Genomic DNA, 20,335 nt, shown 5'->3' with positions numbered 1-20,335 from the left:
TTCACCCCTGCACTGTCCTGTTTTACCAACAATCAAACTTTAGCCAGATTTCCCCACCTTTGAGATCTGATGACCCTGGAGATCTGACTGGGTTTCTCACCCTCCACCATCCCCCAGCCCCACTCTTTGCCTTGATTATAAATGTCCCTCCTTCTTGTGGCATTCAGGGCCCAATCTTACTCTTCCACTGCAAAACCCCACTGGAATGGTCCCTATACCTATCACAATTGTGCTGAATAGAGGGTGCCTTACTGTTCATTAACAAGTGTCATGAATAACTTTTTAATACAAGGAAGTCAGAAGGACGTTTTCTTGCCCTGCTGCAGGCACCCCTCACAGCCTCAAGCACTCATTTAAAAGCAGACTCGACTGCGCCTACTTCCAATCAGTACCTACCATCTATCGATTTAGAGAACTGACCAACAAGGATATAAATCATGTAAATTCTTGGAGCAGAGGGATATTGGCCTGCTTTCAATTGTGTCAATGAAGTTTTCTAGAACTTAAAATTACAGTGAATAAGCAGCTTAAATGTGGTTATCCAAGAAAACCAGGGCAAGCCAGTCTGGTTGTTCACATTTTAAGTTGTGAATTCAGGTGAAAGATGCCGCTCCTTCCGGCTGAACCCAAAGCAAGGCAGCCAAAGGGTGACAGTGAACTTCAACTCCATACAGCGTAAATGAGGATCCCCTGCCAGCTCACGCAGCATCCGAAACCTCGCCTACAGGATTTCAGAGCAACATTCAGGGCGAGGGCGATACAAGGGACAGCCAGGAGCTCCTTAGAGGGCGTGAGTAATGGTAACAGAATGACAAAGAAGCCTGTGCCTGGAGTGACTTCATCATTCAAATCAAAGTATACTTTCCTGGTGGTCTAGTGGTTAAGAATCTGCCTTGCAGAGCAGGGATGCGGGTTCAGTGCCTGGTCAGAGAACTAAGATCCCATACACCGCACAGCAGCTAAGCCCACACACCACAACTGGTGAGCCCACATGCCTGGGAGTGCCACAACTAGAGAGTCCAAGCACCACAATTAGGACTTAGCACAGTCAAATATATCTTTTAAAAAAGGTTTACAAACTCACTCTCTGAGCTCCAGGGGTGGTAGGGGAAATGGGAGGCACCCCAGCAGGGACTGGGAGAGGTAACTGAAAGAAATCTAAAGGAAAACTAGACTAGCGGGAGCACAAATCTATACTCTCACCATTTAGATACCTGCAGAAATACCTCCAGGTCAAAACGCAAAAGCAAACAAAAGAAAGGGCACCAGTTTGCATTGAAACTTTTGAGGACCCTGTGGTGAGGGAGAGAGGGAGATAGGATATTGGGGAAGGGGTGGGGGAGGAGGGTTGAGGGGGAGAGACACAGAAAAACAGGGCACCAGTCTCCAGCGTGGCCACAGGAGCAAGGAGAGAGCGTGTTCCCACTTGTGCACATTCAATTATAGTCCAAGACAGAGATATTCAACACTAGCAGCTTCCGCCCTGGGAATTCATTTCTCCCTGGGCGATGAGGGTGAGAGATGAAAGGCTGTAGGATTTGATTGCACTGAATTTTCAGTTTGTCAAGTCCCATTTACTACCTCAGGTACCCTGGGACTAACCTGTATCTTTTAGGATGGAGACATTTCTCTCAAATAGAGTCCCAGTGACCATTCTCCCCCTGTGGGATTTTATGAATACCTAATAATAACCAGGGGCCCAAGGGTGTTACAGACAGAAGCTACCTTATGGCTTCTCAACTGAGAAGCTTACATTTTCCGGAACGCTGATACTACATAGAGTCCAAGCACCTCCGGAGTAACTGTAACTCGGTTTGCAAATAGGAGCATCTAGACTGAAAGAAGCATTCACTCCTCCACGAGAAGAGGGTTGGAAGCGGGTGAGGGAAGAAGAGGTGAAGCCAAAAGGCTTAAGAGCAAAGAGGCGGGCATGGCAGAGGATCTTGGGAACTGAGGCAGAGCTTGGTCAAGGCCAGGGAGGAACCCAGATGTTTTCTGGAAGAAAACGCTGAGCTGTTAGTTTACTAGCAAAGGTCTGAGATCTTCTTTGTGCTTTATAAGAAATAAGAAATAAATAAAATAAGCTGCTTTGAGTGAATGTCAAGTTTCCCTCCTCTTAAAGTACAAAGTGTTAAGAATAGAATGAAATTGTTAGTTGCTCAGTCGTGTCTGACTGTTTGTGACCCCATGGACTGTAGCCCGGCAGGCTTTACTATGCATAGAATTCTCCAGGCGGGAATACCAGAGTGGGTTGCCATTCCTTTCTCTATGGGATCTTCCTGACCCAGGGATGGTCTCCTGCATTGCAGGCGCATTCTTCACAGTGTGAGCCACCAGGGTACAAACTGTCCTAACAGTCCTGGCTGTCCCAGTGGCCAAACCAGCCAGGGGAGCTAACTGCCACCCATCCCATGCAGAACACAGCACGCTCCTTCAGAGGCCGCACCAGGAGGGAGAAGGGGCCAGCAAGACCAGGGTGGGCGGTACATCTGCACCCCCACCCGTAGGCTCCCGCTCCAGCCAGGGCCTGAGGGAGCCGGCCTGGGCCCACGGCACACCAGCAGCCCCTCTGCAGATACCCACCGATGGCTTCTGCAGGGCAGGCTTTCTACAACAAGCACCTCCAGCTGCATATGCAGACGCTGAAGGCAGTTCTGTATGAAAGGATGTGGCTTGTTCCTGTTTCCAGACCATCTCACGGAAGACGACAGCACATTTAAAAAAACAAAAAAGGAAAGACACGCCTTCCTACCAGCCCCCCTAGTAATGAAGGGGAAGACATCTTAGTGTGTAGAGCGGGCAACTCAGAAAGGCCAGTAGCAGTATATTCTGCCCCAATTATGAACCACGGGGAGCCAGTAAGAATGCAATGAGACATTACCCAAACATGTGAGCATCAAAAACTATGGGCCAGGGAGTGAGCTGGCAACTATTGCTATTTTTGCTTGTGTGCTCAGGCATCCCTTCAGTGGGTTAACCAGAACCAGCAGGACAGCAAAAGGAACCAAATTCTGGGACTGACACCTGAACACGGAGACTCAGCAGACGCCCCAGAAAGGGGATGTTTCTGTTTAGCCTCACGAAGGGCCCAATACAATGAGACGAAGATAAAGGAGATGACATCCGCTGGCTTCTAGCAGAGAAGTGAAAAAGTAAGGAGCATAAAGTCTCTGTGGTGTCTTCACAGCTAATCCGAATGGAGCTCCTCCTGGTGAAGCAGCACTGTGCCAAGGCAGTCACCAACACGGCAGTCAAAAACAGGCTCAGATCACAAGAGGTAGTGAGACGAAGGCCTATAAAATGTGAACAACCCATAAACTGGCCGTGGATTTCAAAGGAGGACTGAAATGAAAAGTGACATTAAAAATATGCCTAAGCAATAGACCTGTCATTTTCAGGGGGCGGAAAGCAAGCATCTGTGCCTTCAGCTTTCCCTTCTCATCTCGGTTCTAAAAAGCCTTTTCCCCAGCAGTGACCTGATGCTGCTTCATCCACAAGCCACCATCCATCTAAAGTCCACCTTGTGACCACACCAGGCATATGCTGGTCAGGATCTGAGACTCAGCTTCTATGATTACAAACATCTTACTAATCAAAATAATTTCCCAGGTCCACAGTGCCTATAATACATGAGGAACTGGAACGTTTGGGGTTTTTGAACTGAACACAATTTTCCCAGTACAAAGCTAATTAGTCCACCAAGGAATGAAACCTACAGCCTTGGCCTGCAGAAGTGCAAGGCACTGGATGGCTGCACTAAACTTGCCTTGAATATAAATGTTATGGAAAAAAAAAAGTAATTTATCTAAACACAGTGTAGGTAGCTCTGCAATCAGTATCTCATAAATAAAGACAGAAAGATGAAGGGAAAGCTTCTCTAATTGATTTTAAAATTAGTTCCATGCAAAGAAATAATCTGACAACCAACAAGGTCGACACAGGAAAAAGATGGCCCTCGGGGGGAAGCGCACCCCAAAACTCCAATGAATCGAGACCTCTGAACTGCTATGAAAGAGGGATTATTTGGGAAAGCCTGAGTAAGAGGAGACGTGTTAAAAGAAAGTCAGTTGGGGACCAATCTGCAAAACACTTAAAATCCCGAAATTAACCCCTCTGGTGGCCTGAACCCAATCTGCCCTGCACTAATGAAATACTATTATGAGGAAAACCACTGCTCAGAGAGAGGCAGGGCTCGTCACCCCAGTGGCGGCAACTAGATTGAAACCAGGAGTGGGGAAGAGGAAGTGCCTACAGAAAACCAAGCCATGTGTGACGTGACCATCAAAACAAGCAATCCAATTAGGAAGGAGGAAAAAACTGACTGCAAAAACTCTCTCCTGGGGCCTTTCGACACCAATACACTGGTTCAAGTTGCCATGGCTAGCAGAAGCAGTCAAGGAAATTAGCGATGGTTTGGGAGTGCTAAAAATGATGCCACTCAAAACTAATGTATGGATTAGGCCTTCAGCCTCAGCAGACACATCGATTTAAACATCTGTTAAAAGCCTCCAGAAGCCACAGCACTCTGCAAGCTTTGGAAGTAGAGGGGAGAGGAAGCCGAGAACACCACACCATTCCAAGAAAACCATACCATTCCTGCCGACAGTGGAGTTTAGGCTTCACGGCAGGAAGCAGGCTGGGACAGAAACCATCAGAAGAGGAGGATACAGAGAAAGGGAAGGACTGTGTATGGAAATATCTGGCCTAAAGAGGATTTCAAGAACCAGGGCAAGAAAGAGGGTTACCTCAGCACAGCAGCTGTGTTCAATGGTCACAGGACAGTAAACACCATAGGGCTGTCAACTCTGGAAACAAGAGAAGATTACCGCAGCTCACAGGACTGAAGAGAGGCAATAAATATGAACAAAGCAGCGCTGCGATGACTTAGATAAATTGAAAATATAGAAGTGTGTAATAGTGATGATTAAATGAAGGGAGAAGAGAGAGAGATGGATTGAAAGACATCAATGCACATGGCTTAGGGAAGGATTAACCAGCAAGATCCACTAGGAGACTGTTAAACTCACCCAAAAATTATTTGCAGGGGAGAGGCAAGATCATGGGAAAGGGGGTGTGTTAACTACAAGGAACAAAAGAAAATATAATTTGTAATAGAGATAAAAAAAACTAAATCAAAGGGAAATAGGCATTTGTTGTCTTCTCCAGGATATAATTCACTTATACAGACCAGTGGAACGTACATTTTAGGAAACTCTGGATATAGCTCTATCTAAATACAACTTTGAGTAAACTCTAGGAGTTGGTGATGGACAGGGAAGCCTGGCATGCTGCAGTCCATTGGGTCGCAAAGAGTCGGACAGGACTAAGCAACTGAACTAAACTGTAATACATATATGGGGCTTCCCTGATGGATCAGTGGGTAAAGAATCTGAATGTAATGCAGGAGACACAGGCGACGTGGGTTCAGTCCCTGGGTCAGAAAGATCTCCTGGAGTAGGAAATGGCAACCCATTCCAGTATTCTTGCTGAAAAATCCCCTGGACAGAGAAGCCTGGTGGGCTACAGTCCAAAGGGTCATAAAAAGTCAGACACGACTGAGTGACTAAGCATGCAAATATATATATATATATATGAAAGTGAAAGTGAAGTCCTGCCTGACTCTTTTGTGACCCCATGGATAGTAGCCTGCACCAAGCTCCTCTGTCCATAGGATTTTCAAGGCAAGAGTACTGGAGTGGGTTGCCATTTCCTTCTCCAGGGAATCTTCCCAACCCAGGGATTGAACCCAGGTCTCTCACATTGTAGACAGACACTCTACCATCTGAGCCACCAGGGAAGTCCATACACACACACACACACACACACACACACATATATATACATAAATAGTGTGTATATATATATATCTCTCTCCTCCACTCAAATATGAAATGTCTTGACCCCAGTGACCGCTCCAGCCTAGCAACAAGTACTGATCTTTAAAAAACAACAGCATACATTCATCCTGGAATCTTAAATAGATGAGCTAAGACCAAGCCATCATCTCCTAATAGTAATTTTTTTTTTTTGAGTCCTCTAACAAAGAAGTTTCAAGTGTTCCTCTCAAAAACACTCAGATCAAACAAATCTGAAACGGGTACAGAATGCCTCTGCCGGTGCTCTGACACATTCTGTGTCTTTTGATCACTTTGCTGCAGTCCCCAAATCTCTCCATTAGAAACCGGTGAGATGCTAGATCCATTTCAAAGAGCTTCTGCTTTTCTCCAAGGTGCTCAATGCCAGGCTGGAGTCCCTCCCCAACCTGCTGTTTGCCTTATGCTCCCAGTCACACACAGAGATCACAGTTTACTGGTTTGCCCCTGCTCCATGCAAGGACTGTAGTCCCACAGCTTTCTGTTGGTATGCATCTCAGAGGCAGCATCATCTGTTTTAGGGTCCCAGGTAAAGCTTGAGCCTTTGGAAATCTAAACTAAAGGGAATAGGTTGAGAAACCACTTTTAATCATGATTAAATAGCAAAGCACCCTGGGGTTCTGCAAAAGGGAATATTACCACCCAACCACCCTGCCTCTGAGGAAATGCCCTTAAGCATTGCAGGGCATCACTAGTTATGTGCCTACCTGCAGCCCTGGTCTCCCGTCATCTGCCTGCAGGGCAGATCCAGTGAGGTCAGGCCTGGGAAACAAAACCCCCAACAGGCAGCAGTGACTCTGGGAGACTAGGCGGACTGCAGCTTTAACAAAACTCATCCAACAGTGCCCAGGTCTGAATATTTAGAGGCCCTGCTGTGAAAGAACACTTTTGCGGTAAGTTAGTTCAAGGGAAGAGGCTGAAAGACAGGGTGATGGGAACCAATACAAGTTGAAAGCATGAAACCACACATGAGATGAGGGAAGGGTTTCCCCACTTCCCAGAGGGCGTGTATGTGTGTGTGTGTGTGTGTGTGCGTGTGTGTGTGTGTGTGTGTGTGCGCGCGCGCGCGCGCGCGTGTGGCTGCCCACTACAATAGCACTGCATGATTGGACTTCATGGGGAAATATGTCAGCCCCTTCATCGGATGCCCAGGGGCTGTATTTCCTTTGTCATTAACACTCCAAGTGTAACACAAAGCACGCAGCAGCCCTGGGCAATAGAGCACTAGGTTTTCCAGCTTTAGATCAAAGCCAAAAGCTCTCTAGGAAGTCCTGAGATTCCACAATGTGTTATCTCCTTTAAGCAGTAGCTCGGAAAACCCACAGCCTTTCTCCAAGATTAAGCACTTGTATCTCTGTGGCAAACAACTGGATAACAGAGACTACACCTTTAGAGAGGGCTTCCCAGGTAGCGCAGTGGTAAAGAATCCATCTGCCGACGCAGGAGATGCAAGAGACACGGGTTTGATCCTGGGGTTGGGAAGATCCCCTGGAGGAGGAAATGGCAACCCACTCCAGTATTCTTGCCTAGAGAATTCCACGGACAGAGGAGCCTGGCAGGCTAAAATCCATAGAGTCACAAAGAGTCGGACAAAACTGAGAGATTTAGCCCACACACCACACCTTTAGAGAAGTCCTGATACATGTTCAGGTCCACAGGAATACCACAAACTGATGTCCAAATGGGATCTCAGCCGAAGGAGCTACATCTCCAAAGAGCTAACACTGGATCTTCTCTGAATAACCCAATACTTTGGTGTCACAGAAACAGAATCCACAGCATCCGACACTGTACTCCTTCTCAGGGAGACACCACACTCTCTAGCTTCTAACTCTGTAGCATGTTCTAGCAACAAATCAAGCTCTAACCACAATCTGGGAGCCATGGCTACTCCTGAATTCTCCATACTACTAGAAAGGAGCTGCTGAGAATGAAAGCAGTTCCTTTGATCATGCAGTTCTGTCCAGAGCCCTTCCTCTGGCTGCAATTAGAAAGTAACCAAAAGGGGGGAGTGGGAGTACAGCTAGCCTTGGGCAAAACCTCCTTGCCTTCATGTATAATGTAACAGAAATGAATTTGTCTCTGTATGTAAAAAAAAGGAAAATCCAACTTGCACTACTGTCTTCACAATATAGAGATGTCTCAGAAGATCTGTGTGAGCTGATGCCACGTGAGTTTTCAGGGTATGGAGAAGATCAACATCAGAAGCATCTCCCTATCATCACCTGAATGACAAGCCCCCTTGGGTCGTCACCTGGGCCCCTGGAGGAAGGAGGCTGTGCGTAGCAGGAGTCCCTGCATGCCACTCGCCTGCCGGTGAAGAAGCTACAGCTTGCAGAGACGTGCCCCTACCTCTCCTCCTCCCACTCCCTCATCTGCACCTTCTCCACTCTGCTTTTTTGTTTAGAACGAGCTCCAATACCATAAGCTGCCAAGTTACTTTTTCTCCATTTCAAAGCCACTGACACCCTCTCCCAAAAGTGTCCCAGACTTCGAGAGAAGGCAATCTCCTAAGGGTTTCATTCAATGTCTGCCATGGTCCATCTGTCATCTCCAAACAATGGCCAAGCATCCTTTGTTTCTGTAACTACGAGACCACCCTCCAGTTCCCAAAACACAGCCTTGACGTTTTCTTTGGAGAGTCCATCAGGGCTGTTCTAACTAGGACAGCCACATCATCTTGTACACACTGGCCAGGGGGACACAGGAAAAATGGGAGCTGAAATCCAGCCTCCACTCTATTTGCAAGCCGTGTGCCCTGCCCTGAGGCTGCTCGAAGCAAGGGACAGTCTTCTCTAACTTGCATAAGGGTACGATGTGGCCTCACAGATGTCCTGACATCTACACCTTCAGCACTTGACTGGACTGCCCTTGTAGTAAAGAAACTGCTGTATACGGTAAAGAACACTAGGGAAAACAAGACTCCAAAGGGACTCCTGCTTGCCTCGTCATTACACACACATAGTTACAGCCTGGCTGGGATCCCTGGGTGACGCCTATTCCTACACCTATACTATAAATCTAACATAAGCATTAGATCTTCCACTCACTGTGAGAGTTCCAGGGGAAGTAGAAAGGCAAGAACTCTGACTCCTCTAGTGTAGAGGCTGCTAGAGCCAAACCCACAACCCTGCATTTCCCACTCCCTTCGCCTCCAGGCGAGCTTTACCAAAAACAAAGCCAGAACCACTCGCTACAGATCAGCTTTCATCTAGCATGATTTTCCTTTATAGATGCAAAGTTACTTTCATGTTTAATAAATGCAAGCCACCAACACAAGCACACTCAAATCTGAAAGGTGTCGTCCCTTAAAATTCTTCAAGGCAAAAGAAATCTAAAAACCATGGGATAGATGTTTTCAACCTGTGGCCCATGCCTAACTCCCAAACCCATTTCTTCCTACCCCACTTCCCCCACCCCCACCCCGGCATTAAGCATCCTCTGTTCCAATCATACAAAACTGCCGGCAGTTCATCACATGGCCCGCAGTCCCTTTTCATGAGTACCTGGAAATGTTCACAGAACATGTGTGCCCTGCCCTGCCCGTACTGTGGACCACAGAGCATCATACCACACATTCATCACCCACAGTGGCCACCCATTCCCCAGGACCAAACTCATCTGATTCTTGTCATTGCTGCTGTCTTGGTCAGAAATTGTCTTCTCTCCATTTTTTACCTAACTCCTAGTCAGCCTTCAGGCCTTAAGAAGCCTTCCCAGATTACGCACTCCTATAAACACTAACCTTTTCTTCCACAGCACATAACATAAACACACTTACGTGCGTACGTCCCCTATAGACTGTAAAGTTCCATGAGAGTAGTTTTAGGAGGGTTTATTCCCCATGGCATCCCCAGCACAACATCTGGTACAAAGTGGGAAAGGACTGATCAAAGACAATGAACCTATTCATCAGAATTCCTCAACCTGTGCCATCCACTCCAATAGACACTACACACCTGTGGCTCCTGAACCCTAGAAATACGCTAGGATAAACTGAGATCCAAGTATAAAATATACACCAGATTTCTAAGACACAGTAAAGATAAAAGTTAAATATCTCATGAATTTTTTATATTCATTAAATGTTGAAATGATACTGTTTTGGATATAGTAGGTCAAATAAGCTGCATTAAAATTAATGTTCTTTAAAACAAAGCTACTAGACAATTTTAAATAACACACAGCTCACATCTGTGGCTTGCATTATGCATCTATTAGACAGTGCTGGTCTAGGAGGCCCTTTCTCCCACCTGCTTACTTCTCATCCATGAGCGCTCAAGAGGCTAGTGAGCTGTTTCCAAGAAGACTTCCCCAGCACCCACCACAACAGGGCTCCGCACAGCACCTCCATCACTGTACTCAAAGAGGGTTATATTCATCTCTTATGTGACCCTCACTAAGATCTTCCAAAGGAATTTAATGAACCAATAAGGGTTCCTCAATTCACTCAAAAGCCATATGTTGACTCTCAGAGCTGAGCCTCACTTAAAGCTTTCTTAAAATGGAGGAAGATCTCAGGAATGAACAAGAGTTTGAAATAAGCTGATAACCTACCTTGGTAAAGAGCAAGAAATTTTACAAACAGGACCCTGCCTAAACTAGGAAATATATTCCAACAATTTTCCGTTGTCCACTCGGCTAAGGGAAATCCACCCATTACCCCTTGAGAAGTTACAAAGGATTCTACAAAAACATAAACTTCTCAGTGGTAGTTTATCACCATCAACCTGCTGTAACACCCCCACATCCCTAAAAACTGCTTAAAATTCAGCTCCTGAATCTACTTTAACATAATGCTTTGGCTGATGATGCAGGCACAAAAATTAACGTTCAAGAATTCCAAAGTTGTGGTTGCTGTGGGAACCTTAATTCCAACTGCATGGCACAGATGCAGAAGTGTGGACTACTCCCAACACTGATAAAATTGGAGATGTATATTTACTCTGTGCAATGAGGCAGAGCTACAGTTACTGAGAGAACCTTATTTTGGCATTTCTAAGCTTTCATGCATTTAAATTCTCAAGCTTACCACAATACTGTTTGCTGCATTAAAATGCCTCTTCTATGGGGGAAAAAAGGCTGGGAGGGTGGGGGCGGTGGAGATGAACTGATTGGCCAGACATTCAAAGAAGCCATCCTGTATGGATTTCTTATGCATGATTTGATTCAAAAGACAATCACAATATTTTTATTTTACTCTTATGGGCTGCCTATAAACTCTCACACAAATGAAAACGGGGCCTGAATTTCAACTCGTGAATGCATTGAGACACGGGTACATGCAAAACATCAGAAAAGCAAATTTCACATCTCTAAAACTACAAAAGGATACATTAAAAAACTACATGGTACTAAGTTCAACCACACTGTTTAATTTGCCTGTGGCACTGGCTCTCACTGAGGACCCAGTTCTATAACCGATCCACACAGTTACACACTTTAGCTATCAGGAGGCAAAAACAGGTGCTGGAAAAGATGTCTACAAAACTAAGACAGCCTAACAAACGAAAAAGTTCAACCACAATCCCTTTCCCCAGGCTCTCGTAAGCTGTAACAACAGAAAGACAATGACCACAAAATTTAAAACAAAACTGCCTACAGTTTTCATCCTAAGCATAATTTCTCAAATTGACATACCAAAATCGTACACATCGGCTAGCCAAGCACCCCTGCTGCCCGAAGACCCAGCAAATAGAACAAAACAGTGCAACTAACAACTCTAGTCGCCACTTGGAAAAGATGAGTAATTGACCCCACACAATATATATATAAATATATATATATATACACACACACCAAGATTTATTTCTTCCTAGAGCAAAAACACAGAGCAAATCAAAATGACCAGCAGAACAGGCCTTGCTATCATGCGCGTGAGACACAGACCCTTCCTCTCCTTAACTTCAGAGAATAAGATCTCGTTAACAAGACTCACTCACCACCTAACATACACCAACCCAACTCCTCTCAAGCCCCTTAGGGAGGAATGCCAGTGGGGCCCATCAAAAATGAAGGAGAGCAGTGAGTGTGGTTCAAGAGAAACAGACTTGCCCAGTGGCAGCTAGGCTGCAAATACTAGGAAATAATACTTCAGCGATTTACACTATTGGTCTGTTAGTGTTCTCCTACACACGAACCATATCTAACTGATCGTCCAGCTCCTCCCTCTTGGTTTCAGAAAAGAGGTGCTGCTGCTTCTCTCGTCTCACCTGTGTATTCTCCCCCTCCAGTCTTGGCGGTCTGATGCTGGACAGGTGGATGGTCTTGTAGTCCCCAGAGTTCAGCTTCACGACGATGGCGTCAGCGTTGAGCACCTGCATCACCTGTGGGCGGCAAGAAGGCGAAAATGCTGAAATGTGCCGCAAAGGCCCAATCCCGCAGCACATGTGCTAAGGAGCAAGGCACACCGTCACAGGAAGAAGGCTGACACCAACAGCCACTGGGACAGATCCAACATCATTCTTTACGGTACAACAACGTTGAAGGAAACTATCCCATTATTAGCAGACCTGAGAGATATGATGATTTCTCAGCAAGGCAGGATCTGTATCACTCAGAAAGATGGCCAAGCTCTTTTATCTTTTGCCCTGACCAAGATTTGTGGGGAACTACAAAGCTTAAGAACTAGAAATCTAGTCTCTACGTACTACTGAGGATTTTCCTTGAAACAGGTTCTAAGTTAAAATCAAAATGCCTATCACAACATGATTCTAGGAAAAGAGGCAAGGGCTGGATTAGGAGGTACCAGCACTAGATGAGAAAAAACCAAAATAGGACGCCCCAACACAGAGCAGAAAAATCAAAGGCAAGTGAAGGGCAAAAAGTATTGTCATCTCAGCATGTGAAAGGAGATGCTCCGTTGTTGATCTCACCGGCAGAAACGTTAGATTGCTAAGATATGACTTCAACTACTCTGGAAGCCACCTTTTCAGAGCACTACTACGGGCATCTCTATTTTGGACCCCAAAACAGCAACACTGGACCCCACTCAGCTAGTAACTAACTCCCAAGCTTTCAAGGATATCTATTCAACAGCAAAAGCACAAATATTCCTCTGTGGAGGTTATCAGAACACTCCACCAATGTGCACAGAATAAAATTTCCTCAAAACCACACTCAGACTACATCAGGATTATAACCAGACCTCATAATTCAGCCAGCAGTCTACAATTCACCCAGTTATATTCAGAACTTTTTGTTACAAGGCCATTTCGGGTTTTTTGTAAGTAACACTTTACTACAAGGAAGCTATTGACTACAAAACACAGCCACCATCCACTTCATCTGATGAATCAAAACCCACTCTCCCCACCTTCAATCAGACCCCATCAGGAGTAAACCGGCAGCTGAACAAACTACAGGGTCAGCTGCCACCCTGAGGGAAGACTTGCAAAAGTCCCCTTGTCTTTTATACGTGAAACAAAAGGAGCTAGAGTCTCCTTCGCTATGGTGGGTATCACACTGCTAAGTATCCTAAAACAGTAAAAGAGCCTTCACTAACTATTCCCTGGAAGGCTCACAACCTTTTACAACAGAATATACCCATTTACATGCAGATTCCTGAAAATGGCTAGCCACTACCTTTTCCTGAGAATCAGCCAATCACACACACACAAAAAAGGAGTGATTTAAGGGACAATCTAAAGAAGGAGCAAAAAAGCAAAAACCAAGTGAGAAATTATACATGACAGGAAATAGCAGGAGGAAAGCGCCATCAAACAGAATGAATGAAAAGAGAAAGATGACAGTTGGAACCAAGCTGTATATCCAAGGAGGGCTGACTACCGCTGGTGTATGGGAAGATAACCTGGGGTTTTCACACCATTAGTAATGGAAGCAGTATAGAGAAAAACAGACTAGGGACCCCAAGAGTAGTAAAGGGTCTGAGAAAGAGCTCTATAGATCAGGAGAGGGGTAATTATCTTCAAGTTTCAACTAGGTGTAAGATTAACTTGTAAAACCTGAATGCAGCAAAAACCAGGCTCAGATAACGACAGCCATTCTGCTATAACCTTTTTCTTAAAGCTGAGGATCACACAAAGGCTGCTGCTGCTGCTGCTAAGTCGCTTCAGTCGTGTTCGACTCTGTGCGACCGCATAGACAGCAGCCCACCAGGCTCCCCCGTCCCTGGGATTCTCCAGGCAAGAACACTGGAGTGGGATGCCATTGCCTTCTTTGCACACAAAGGCTAACTAACACTAAAGCCCAGAGAGCCAGAGGCTCAAAACTCACCTGGCCAGAAAACCTTAGTGAAGCCCAAGGGTAATCAAAAACATGATGTGTGGTCACATGAGGACCAAGCCAAGGTCAGGAATGATTACGTAGTAAGGGTGGTTTCGGAATCTTCCAAAACAAAGACCCCCTTACACCAGCCCAGTCATTTTAAGTGCAGAACTAAAAACAGCCAAGAAGATATAACCAAGAATATGGATTCAGTAACTGAAACAAAAAGAGTATATCTGCTACCATTACCATCTAGACACATTAGCGCCAAAGTAAAAATGCCCGCCGTAATAGAATCTCCCTCACTCCCTAAAGACAGCAGCAGGGGCTTGGCCAACTGACCACAAGAGAAAGACCTCAGCTAATGATTTCCAAATCCTTCGAAATCCCACAGGTGTATGAAATGGATTAAAGCAGAGGTCCCCAACTTTTTCAGCACTAAAGATCAGTTTCATGGAAAACAATTTTTCCACAGACCAAGAGTAGGGGGTAGTTTCAGAATGATTCAAGCACATTACATTTATCGCACACTTTATTTCCAATATAATGTCATCGCTCGTCAGACAGAAGGTACCGGTCCATGGCACAGAGGTCAGGGAGCCCTAGATTATAAGCACAGGGAGGTGGGGGAGGGGACCACAAGGTATCCGTAGCTATACTGCTATTCTACCTTCAAACCAAAAGTTCCATAAGGCCATACCAAGCACAACAGCTAGTACAGCAAAGCAATACTGCTCCTCCCTCCAGAGGAGGTACAGAACCACTGCCCAACAGATTCGGTAACTGTCAGGCATCTCAACTGCATACACATCGCGGGATTTCCAAAATCTCAATGATGGATCAAGCTGCACCTTCCTCTCCCCGCAAAACCAACTCCTATTAAAGTGTCCATTGCCAAAAACATAGGAAAGCTTTGTATGATTAAGACATGAGAAACATCTAGACATTCTCTACACCCTAGTCATGCTCATAGAGAAATAAAACCAGGGAAAGCATCATAGCGCTCACACCTTCACCCTCTGATTACAGAATGTGAGGCTCGAAGCATACCCCGGTGACAAGTTCCTGGTATTTGTCACCCCTTATAACGTGTTAGCAGCCGCAGCAGCAGCAAGCGGCTTTTCGGAGCTGTAAATTTCAGGCCTCAGCAGCAGACTCTCTCTGCTCGGCATCTCCCTGATTAGCAACCTCCTCTTCATGAACTGTGTGCTCTGACGCTGCCAGCTAAACGAGGTCTGCCTTCCTGGAAAAGTGGGGTGAGGGTGCCTGTCTGTGCGTGTGTGCATGTAAGTGGGGTTTATGGGGTAAACTGTGCCATTACTGTCCGGAGAACAAGCAGCTCCTGGGCAGAGACATGGAAAAAGCAATCAAACAGTAGTTGCAGTCACACAGTGCAATAAGTAAAATGCAGAGTGGATTACCATCCAAAGCCTGCTTGTCAGCACCGTCACAGACCACATTTATAATGGTGATGTTTCTGATGGTGCTTTCCATCAGGGCAATTTGAAGTATGCCCACATCACCGTTCACCTCCTCATACTACTGACCTCAAGTCAATACACACATACCCCTACTGACCACATGCTCCAAGAGCAGAATCTACACAGAATAAAAGGTCACTGGCTGGACTCGAGATGCAAGCCCTAGACCCAATCCCCTCTGCATTTCTTACAGCCCAACTGTAAAAGGAAAAATGAGAGGCTTACTGATGACACAGCGCAGGCTAAGGTCTGCCACAGGTCAGGAGAATGGCAGAGCACTGTCAGAGGTAGGGGACATCCGTCCGTCACCCTGGCCTCCTGCCAGATTCCCCCCATCTGCAGCGCCCATCTAAAGCGCTGTGCGCTGAATGCATAGGGCTGCTGCTGCTGAGCTCCTCAAAACCCTGCGGCATCTATGAAACATATAGAAAGACCCTCAGCACAGTCCCAGACACAAACACCGGTCCTCCCAAAGCTGCCAAAGTTATTAGTACCAGACAGAAAGAAAAGCAACAGCAGCTCAAACAGGGCTCCTACAGGCACCACCTGTGAGCGCCCTTGATGGGGCCATTGGAAAGGGGACACCAAACACCCTTCTCACTCTCCTAACTCAGGACATTGGCTGCTTCTCCTGCTCCCAGCTTTCATCTGCCAGGTCTGTTCTCCCCAAGCTAAACCTGGAAGCATTAGTGAAGCAACACTGCACTGGGGGACATCAGGAGCACCCCAGCCTATCTCAGCGATGACCATGGCTCACCGCAGAGCCCCCAGAAAACCCCAGCTACCACCCTGCATCCTCACATGATACGAAGCACAACCTGCTGAGGCCAATACCCTTAGGCACCTAAGCGCAAGCCAACAAACTGGACGCTCTAATAGGTACTTAAAAGGAAGCCAGGCATCAGACAAATTCCCATAGAGGAGCAGTCTACAAAATACCCGACCTGCACTCCTCTAACTGTCAAGGTCATCAAAAGCAAAGAAAATCTGAGAAACCACCAAATCCAAGAGGAGCCTAACAAGATCTGACAACTAAATTTAGCGTGCTATTGAGGATGAGATTCTGGAACAGAAAACGGACATCAGAGGAAAGCTAAGAAAATCTGACTCAAGTACAGACTTCAGTTGATAATATATCAATACTGGTAACTACTTATAATCAATGTGCCATGATCTTGTCAGATAATAACGGGGGAAACTGAGGGGTGGGTGGGGGGCACTCATGTAGGAGCTCTGTCACTCAGTCAGTTCAGTCGCTCAGTCGGGTCCAACTCTTTGCAACCCCATGAATCACAGCACACCAGGCCTCCCTGTGGTATCTGCCAATTTTTCTGTAAATCTAAAACTCTTCTAAAAAAAAGTTTCCATTTTAAACGTAGGTAAATCTTTACAAATCTTTTCTAAATTAACCATTTTCTTATCAGCAAATTAGTTTGCTAATTTAAGCCACAAACCAAGTCTTGACCCCTTTTTGGTTTAAGAGGGGCCACCTTCCTAACCAGAAAGAACATCCCCAGAACTTCTTTTTCATCTGAAAGCCATGAAACCAAAGATCAAGGGAGTAGCTAGTCATTTTTGTTCTCTCCATATTACCAAACAAGAATACCAAAGTCTACACAAAAATACTAAGTATCTTCGCTTAAAAACCATCTGCGTGCTCATGCTCAGTTGCTCAGTCGTGTCTGACTCTGCAACCCCATGAACTGTAGCCCACCAGGCTCCTCTGTCCATGGGATTCTCCAGGCAAGAATACTGGAGTGGGTTGCCATTTCCTCCTCCAGGGGATCTTCCAAACCCAGGGATCAAACCCATGTCTCCTGCATCTCCTGCTTTAATAGGCAGATTCTTTACCACTGAGCCACCATCTATGAAGACATGATAATGAATTCTATATAAAGCCATGACATTTTTGCAAATGCAAAAAATCAGCAGGGCCAAACCAAATAGGTACCAGTGTCCCACCCATGGACAGCTTATAACCTGACCTCCAAAACTGGACACGGTCAACAGTATCACACAGCTAACTAAGGGTTCTCCCAGACGAAGCTGCAGAGGGTAAGCTCCTTGAGACAGAAACCACTTCTCATTCTTTTGCATCTTCTCAAAGCACCTAGTTCAGGGCTCTGCTGGTTAAGCAATCAGCTGGTACAGAGAACCAAGCTGGCTGCCTCTATCTAACCAGGCTGAGCAGGGAGAAGACTCAGCCCCTTCGCCCCACCCCCAAGTGTTATTCAGGTCTGTGAAATCTGCAAGGCCCAAGCATCCAGCAGCAGGGACAGGGAAGCCAAGCCACGTGCTCAAGGGACCATATGGCTACAAACAGCACAGATCAGCTAAAACGCCACGGGGAAGGCAAGCAGGAAACTGGCAAGCCACGACAGGCACAAAAGTCTCAAGCAGGCTCAGCTAATCGCTGTGAAGTGAACATGTCTCTCTGCTAACCTGGAGAGACAAGGAGAACGTTCCCTAGCCCTGCCTTCCTTAAGAGGAGGAGAATGGAAACCAGTCTTGCAGTTCCCCATGTACCCAGAGAACACTTGGCTGAGTTTCAAGTTTCTCAGGAGTGGGACTCTTGGCCCACACTCCCATCTCCAGCTTTGCATCAGTTCCAGAAGTCACCTACAGGGTCCCAGGGGCACAAACTTAGAGTTCATAGATCACCTTTAGCAGGCTCTTTAGCTATTTAGCTGTTCTCTGTAAAATTATGAACCCAGGTCTCCTGCATTGTAAGCAGATTCTTTACCATCTGAGTCACCAGAGAAGCCCAAGAATACTGGAGTCGGTAGCCTGTCCCTTCTCCAGGGGATCTTCTTGAACCAGGAATCAACGAGGGTCACTTGCATTGCTGGCAGATTCTACCAGCTGAGCTACTAGGGAATAAATTAATACCTAGGAGACAGTGGCGGAGAAGGCAATGGCATCCCACTCCAGTACTCTTGCCTGGAAAATCCCATGGATGGAGGAGCCGGGAAGGCTGCAGTCCATGGGGTCACTAAGAGTCGGACATGACTGAGCGACTTCACTTTCACTTTTCACTTTCATGCACTGGAGAAGGAAATGGCAACCCACTCCAGTGTTCTTGCCTGGAGAATCCCAGGATGGGGGAGCACAGAGTCGGACACGACTGAAGCGACTTAGCAGCAGCAGCAGCAGCAGCTGGAGACAGTGGTCCTCTCTTCAGTAGGCACTCTATTTGTTCAGGCCTTATGGTCACAGCAGCCTCAGAGCAGAATCCTTCAGCAAAAATTTGCAGGACTGCCAGACTATGTTCAGGAAAGCCCAAGGCACCTTAGGACCTTTATAGGTTTCCTTGCCAGAGTAGTTTTGTCATTAACAAATACTTAAAATTAGGCAAAATGACTACAAAACTGCCGCTGGGTTCTAGCTTGGGAAAAGAAATCATCTTCCCTTTTACATTTAATGCTGACATCTTGTGTTCTACAATAAGGTTTGGCAAACGATAGCCAAGGGCCCATCACTTACTCTTATAAATAAAGCTTTATTGGAACACAGCCATGCCAATTCATTATGCATTACCAATAGCTGTTTTCTTGCTATAGTGGCAGATTTGTAGAGTTGCAAAGAGACTATATGGCCCAGAAAGACTAAAATATCTGCTATTATGGTCCTTTAAGAAAACGGCGGTCAAGCTCTGCTCTAACAACATATCTGAAACTGAACACACACGCGGGACACACACTGGTCACCGACGCCTGGGGAGCTGCTGGCGAATGCGCTCCAGATACTCCTAAGGGAATAACTGCCACTCGAGTAGAGATTTATTCCATTTTCTAAATAATGGAAAAGTGATAAATGACATGAATAATGACCTACTGGGGACTAGTTAAATAAATTACGATGCAGCCTTACAATGCAACACAAGGAACAATAAAGGAAGTTCATATATTTACTTTGTTACCCTCCCTAAATACTTCTACACAAAAATAAAGGGTTTGGGGGTCTGTTTTTCATTTTGTTTTGTCTTGTTGTTTGCCAAAGCCCGAAAGGACAAAGATAATGAGAGAGAAGAATATAGCAACAAAACTTGGAAGCTGGAAAGCAGAGGAATGAGTGGTAACTGACTCTACAGACTCACGAAAGCTAAATCTGAGCTAGTGGTGAGAAAAGAAATCTCTCTGATTTATACTGCAGACTTCCCCTACTCACCAAGAGTGAGAAACTATCAAATCAGGGATCTCAAGGGGGAATGAAAATAAGGTCCAAAACTAGGACTGGTTTAAAATCTATGTAAGAAGCACCTGGATTTCAAGATGGATACCCTAAATCCCATCCTGCTCCTAAACCAGTGTTGAATACCTCGTTCTTTGAGAAACCACCAAAGGTTACCAGATATCTAAAGTAAGTCTCTAATATGGAAAATAAGAGATCAAAATAACCAAAGAGAATTAAAAACAACTTAAGAGAACACAGACTATACAGGGAGAGAAAAATCTTTAACAAATTATTGTTAATTCCTTAAATCCTAAGAGATGATATTCATCTCTGAAATAAGTATTACATGTTATTTTTTAAAAGTAATAAGACAAACATTCAAAGAACAAAGAAGCTTTTAGAAATTAAGATACAGCATGATAAAATGTCTCATAGAAGAGATGAGAGACAAACATGAAGATATCTAGAAGGAAAAGACAAAAAAATGGAAAATAGTAAGAAAAAATTAGGACTAGTCCATGAAGTTAAACATCCAAACAAAAATTCTAGAAAAATAGCAGAGAAACTAGATGGAAACCAACA

At 45.5% G+C, this 20,335-nt stretch overlaps 1 protein-coding gene across 1 annotated transcript in view; it reads right to left on the bottom strand.

Annotated features, from left to right (window-relative positions):
- The window catches only part of SND1 (staphylococcal nuclease and tudor domain containing 1), a 422,171-nt gene that overhangs the window by 345,269 nt on the left and 56,567 nt on the right, over positions 1–20,335 (bottom strand). The window contains 1 exon segment of the mRNA NM_205784.1: positions 12,086–12,199. Within this exon segment, the coding sequence (NP_991353.1) occupies positions 12,086–12,199 (114 nt within the window).

Source organism: Bos taurus, chromosome 4, assembly GCF_002263795.3.
Source record: "Bos taurus isolate L1 Dominette 01449 registration number 42190680 breed Hereford chromosome 4, ARS-UCD2.0, whole genome shotgun sequence".
NCBI classification, from domain to species: domain Eukaryota; kingdom Metazoa; phylum Chordata; class Mammalia; order Artiodactyla; family Bovidae; genus Bos; species Bos taurus.
The sequence above is the reverse complement of the archived record's forward strand: the minus strand, read 5'-3'. Positions and strand labels throughout refer to the sequence as shown.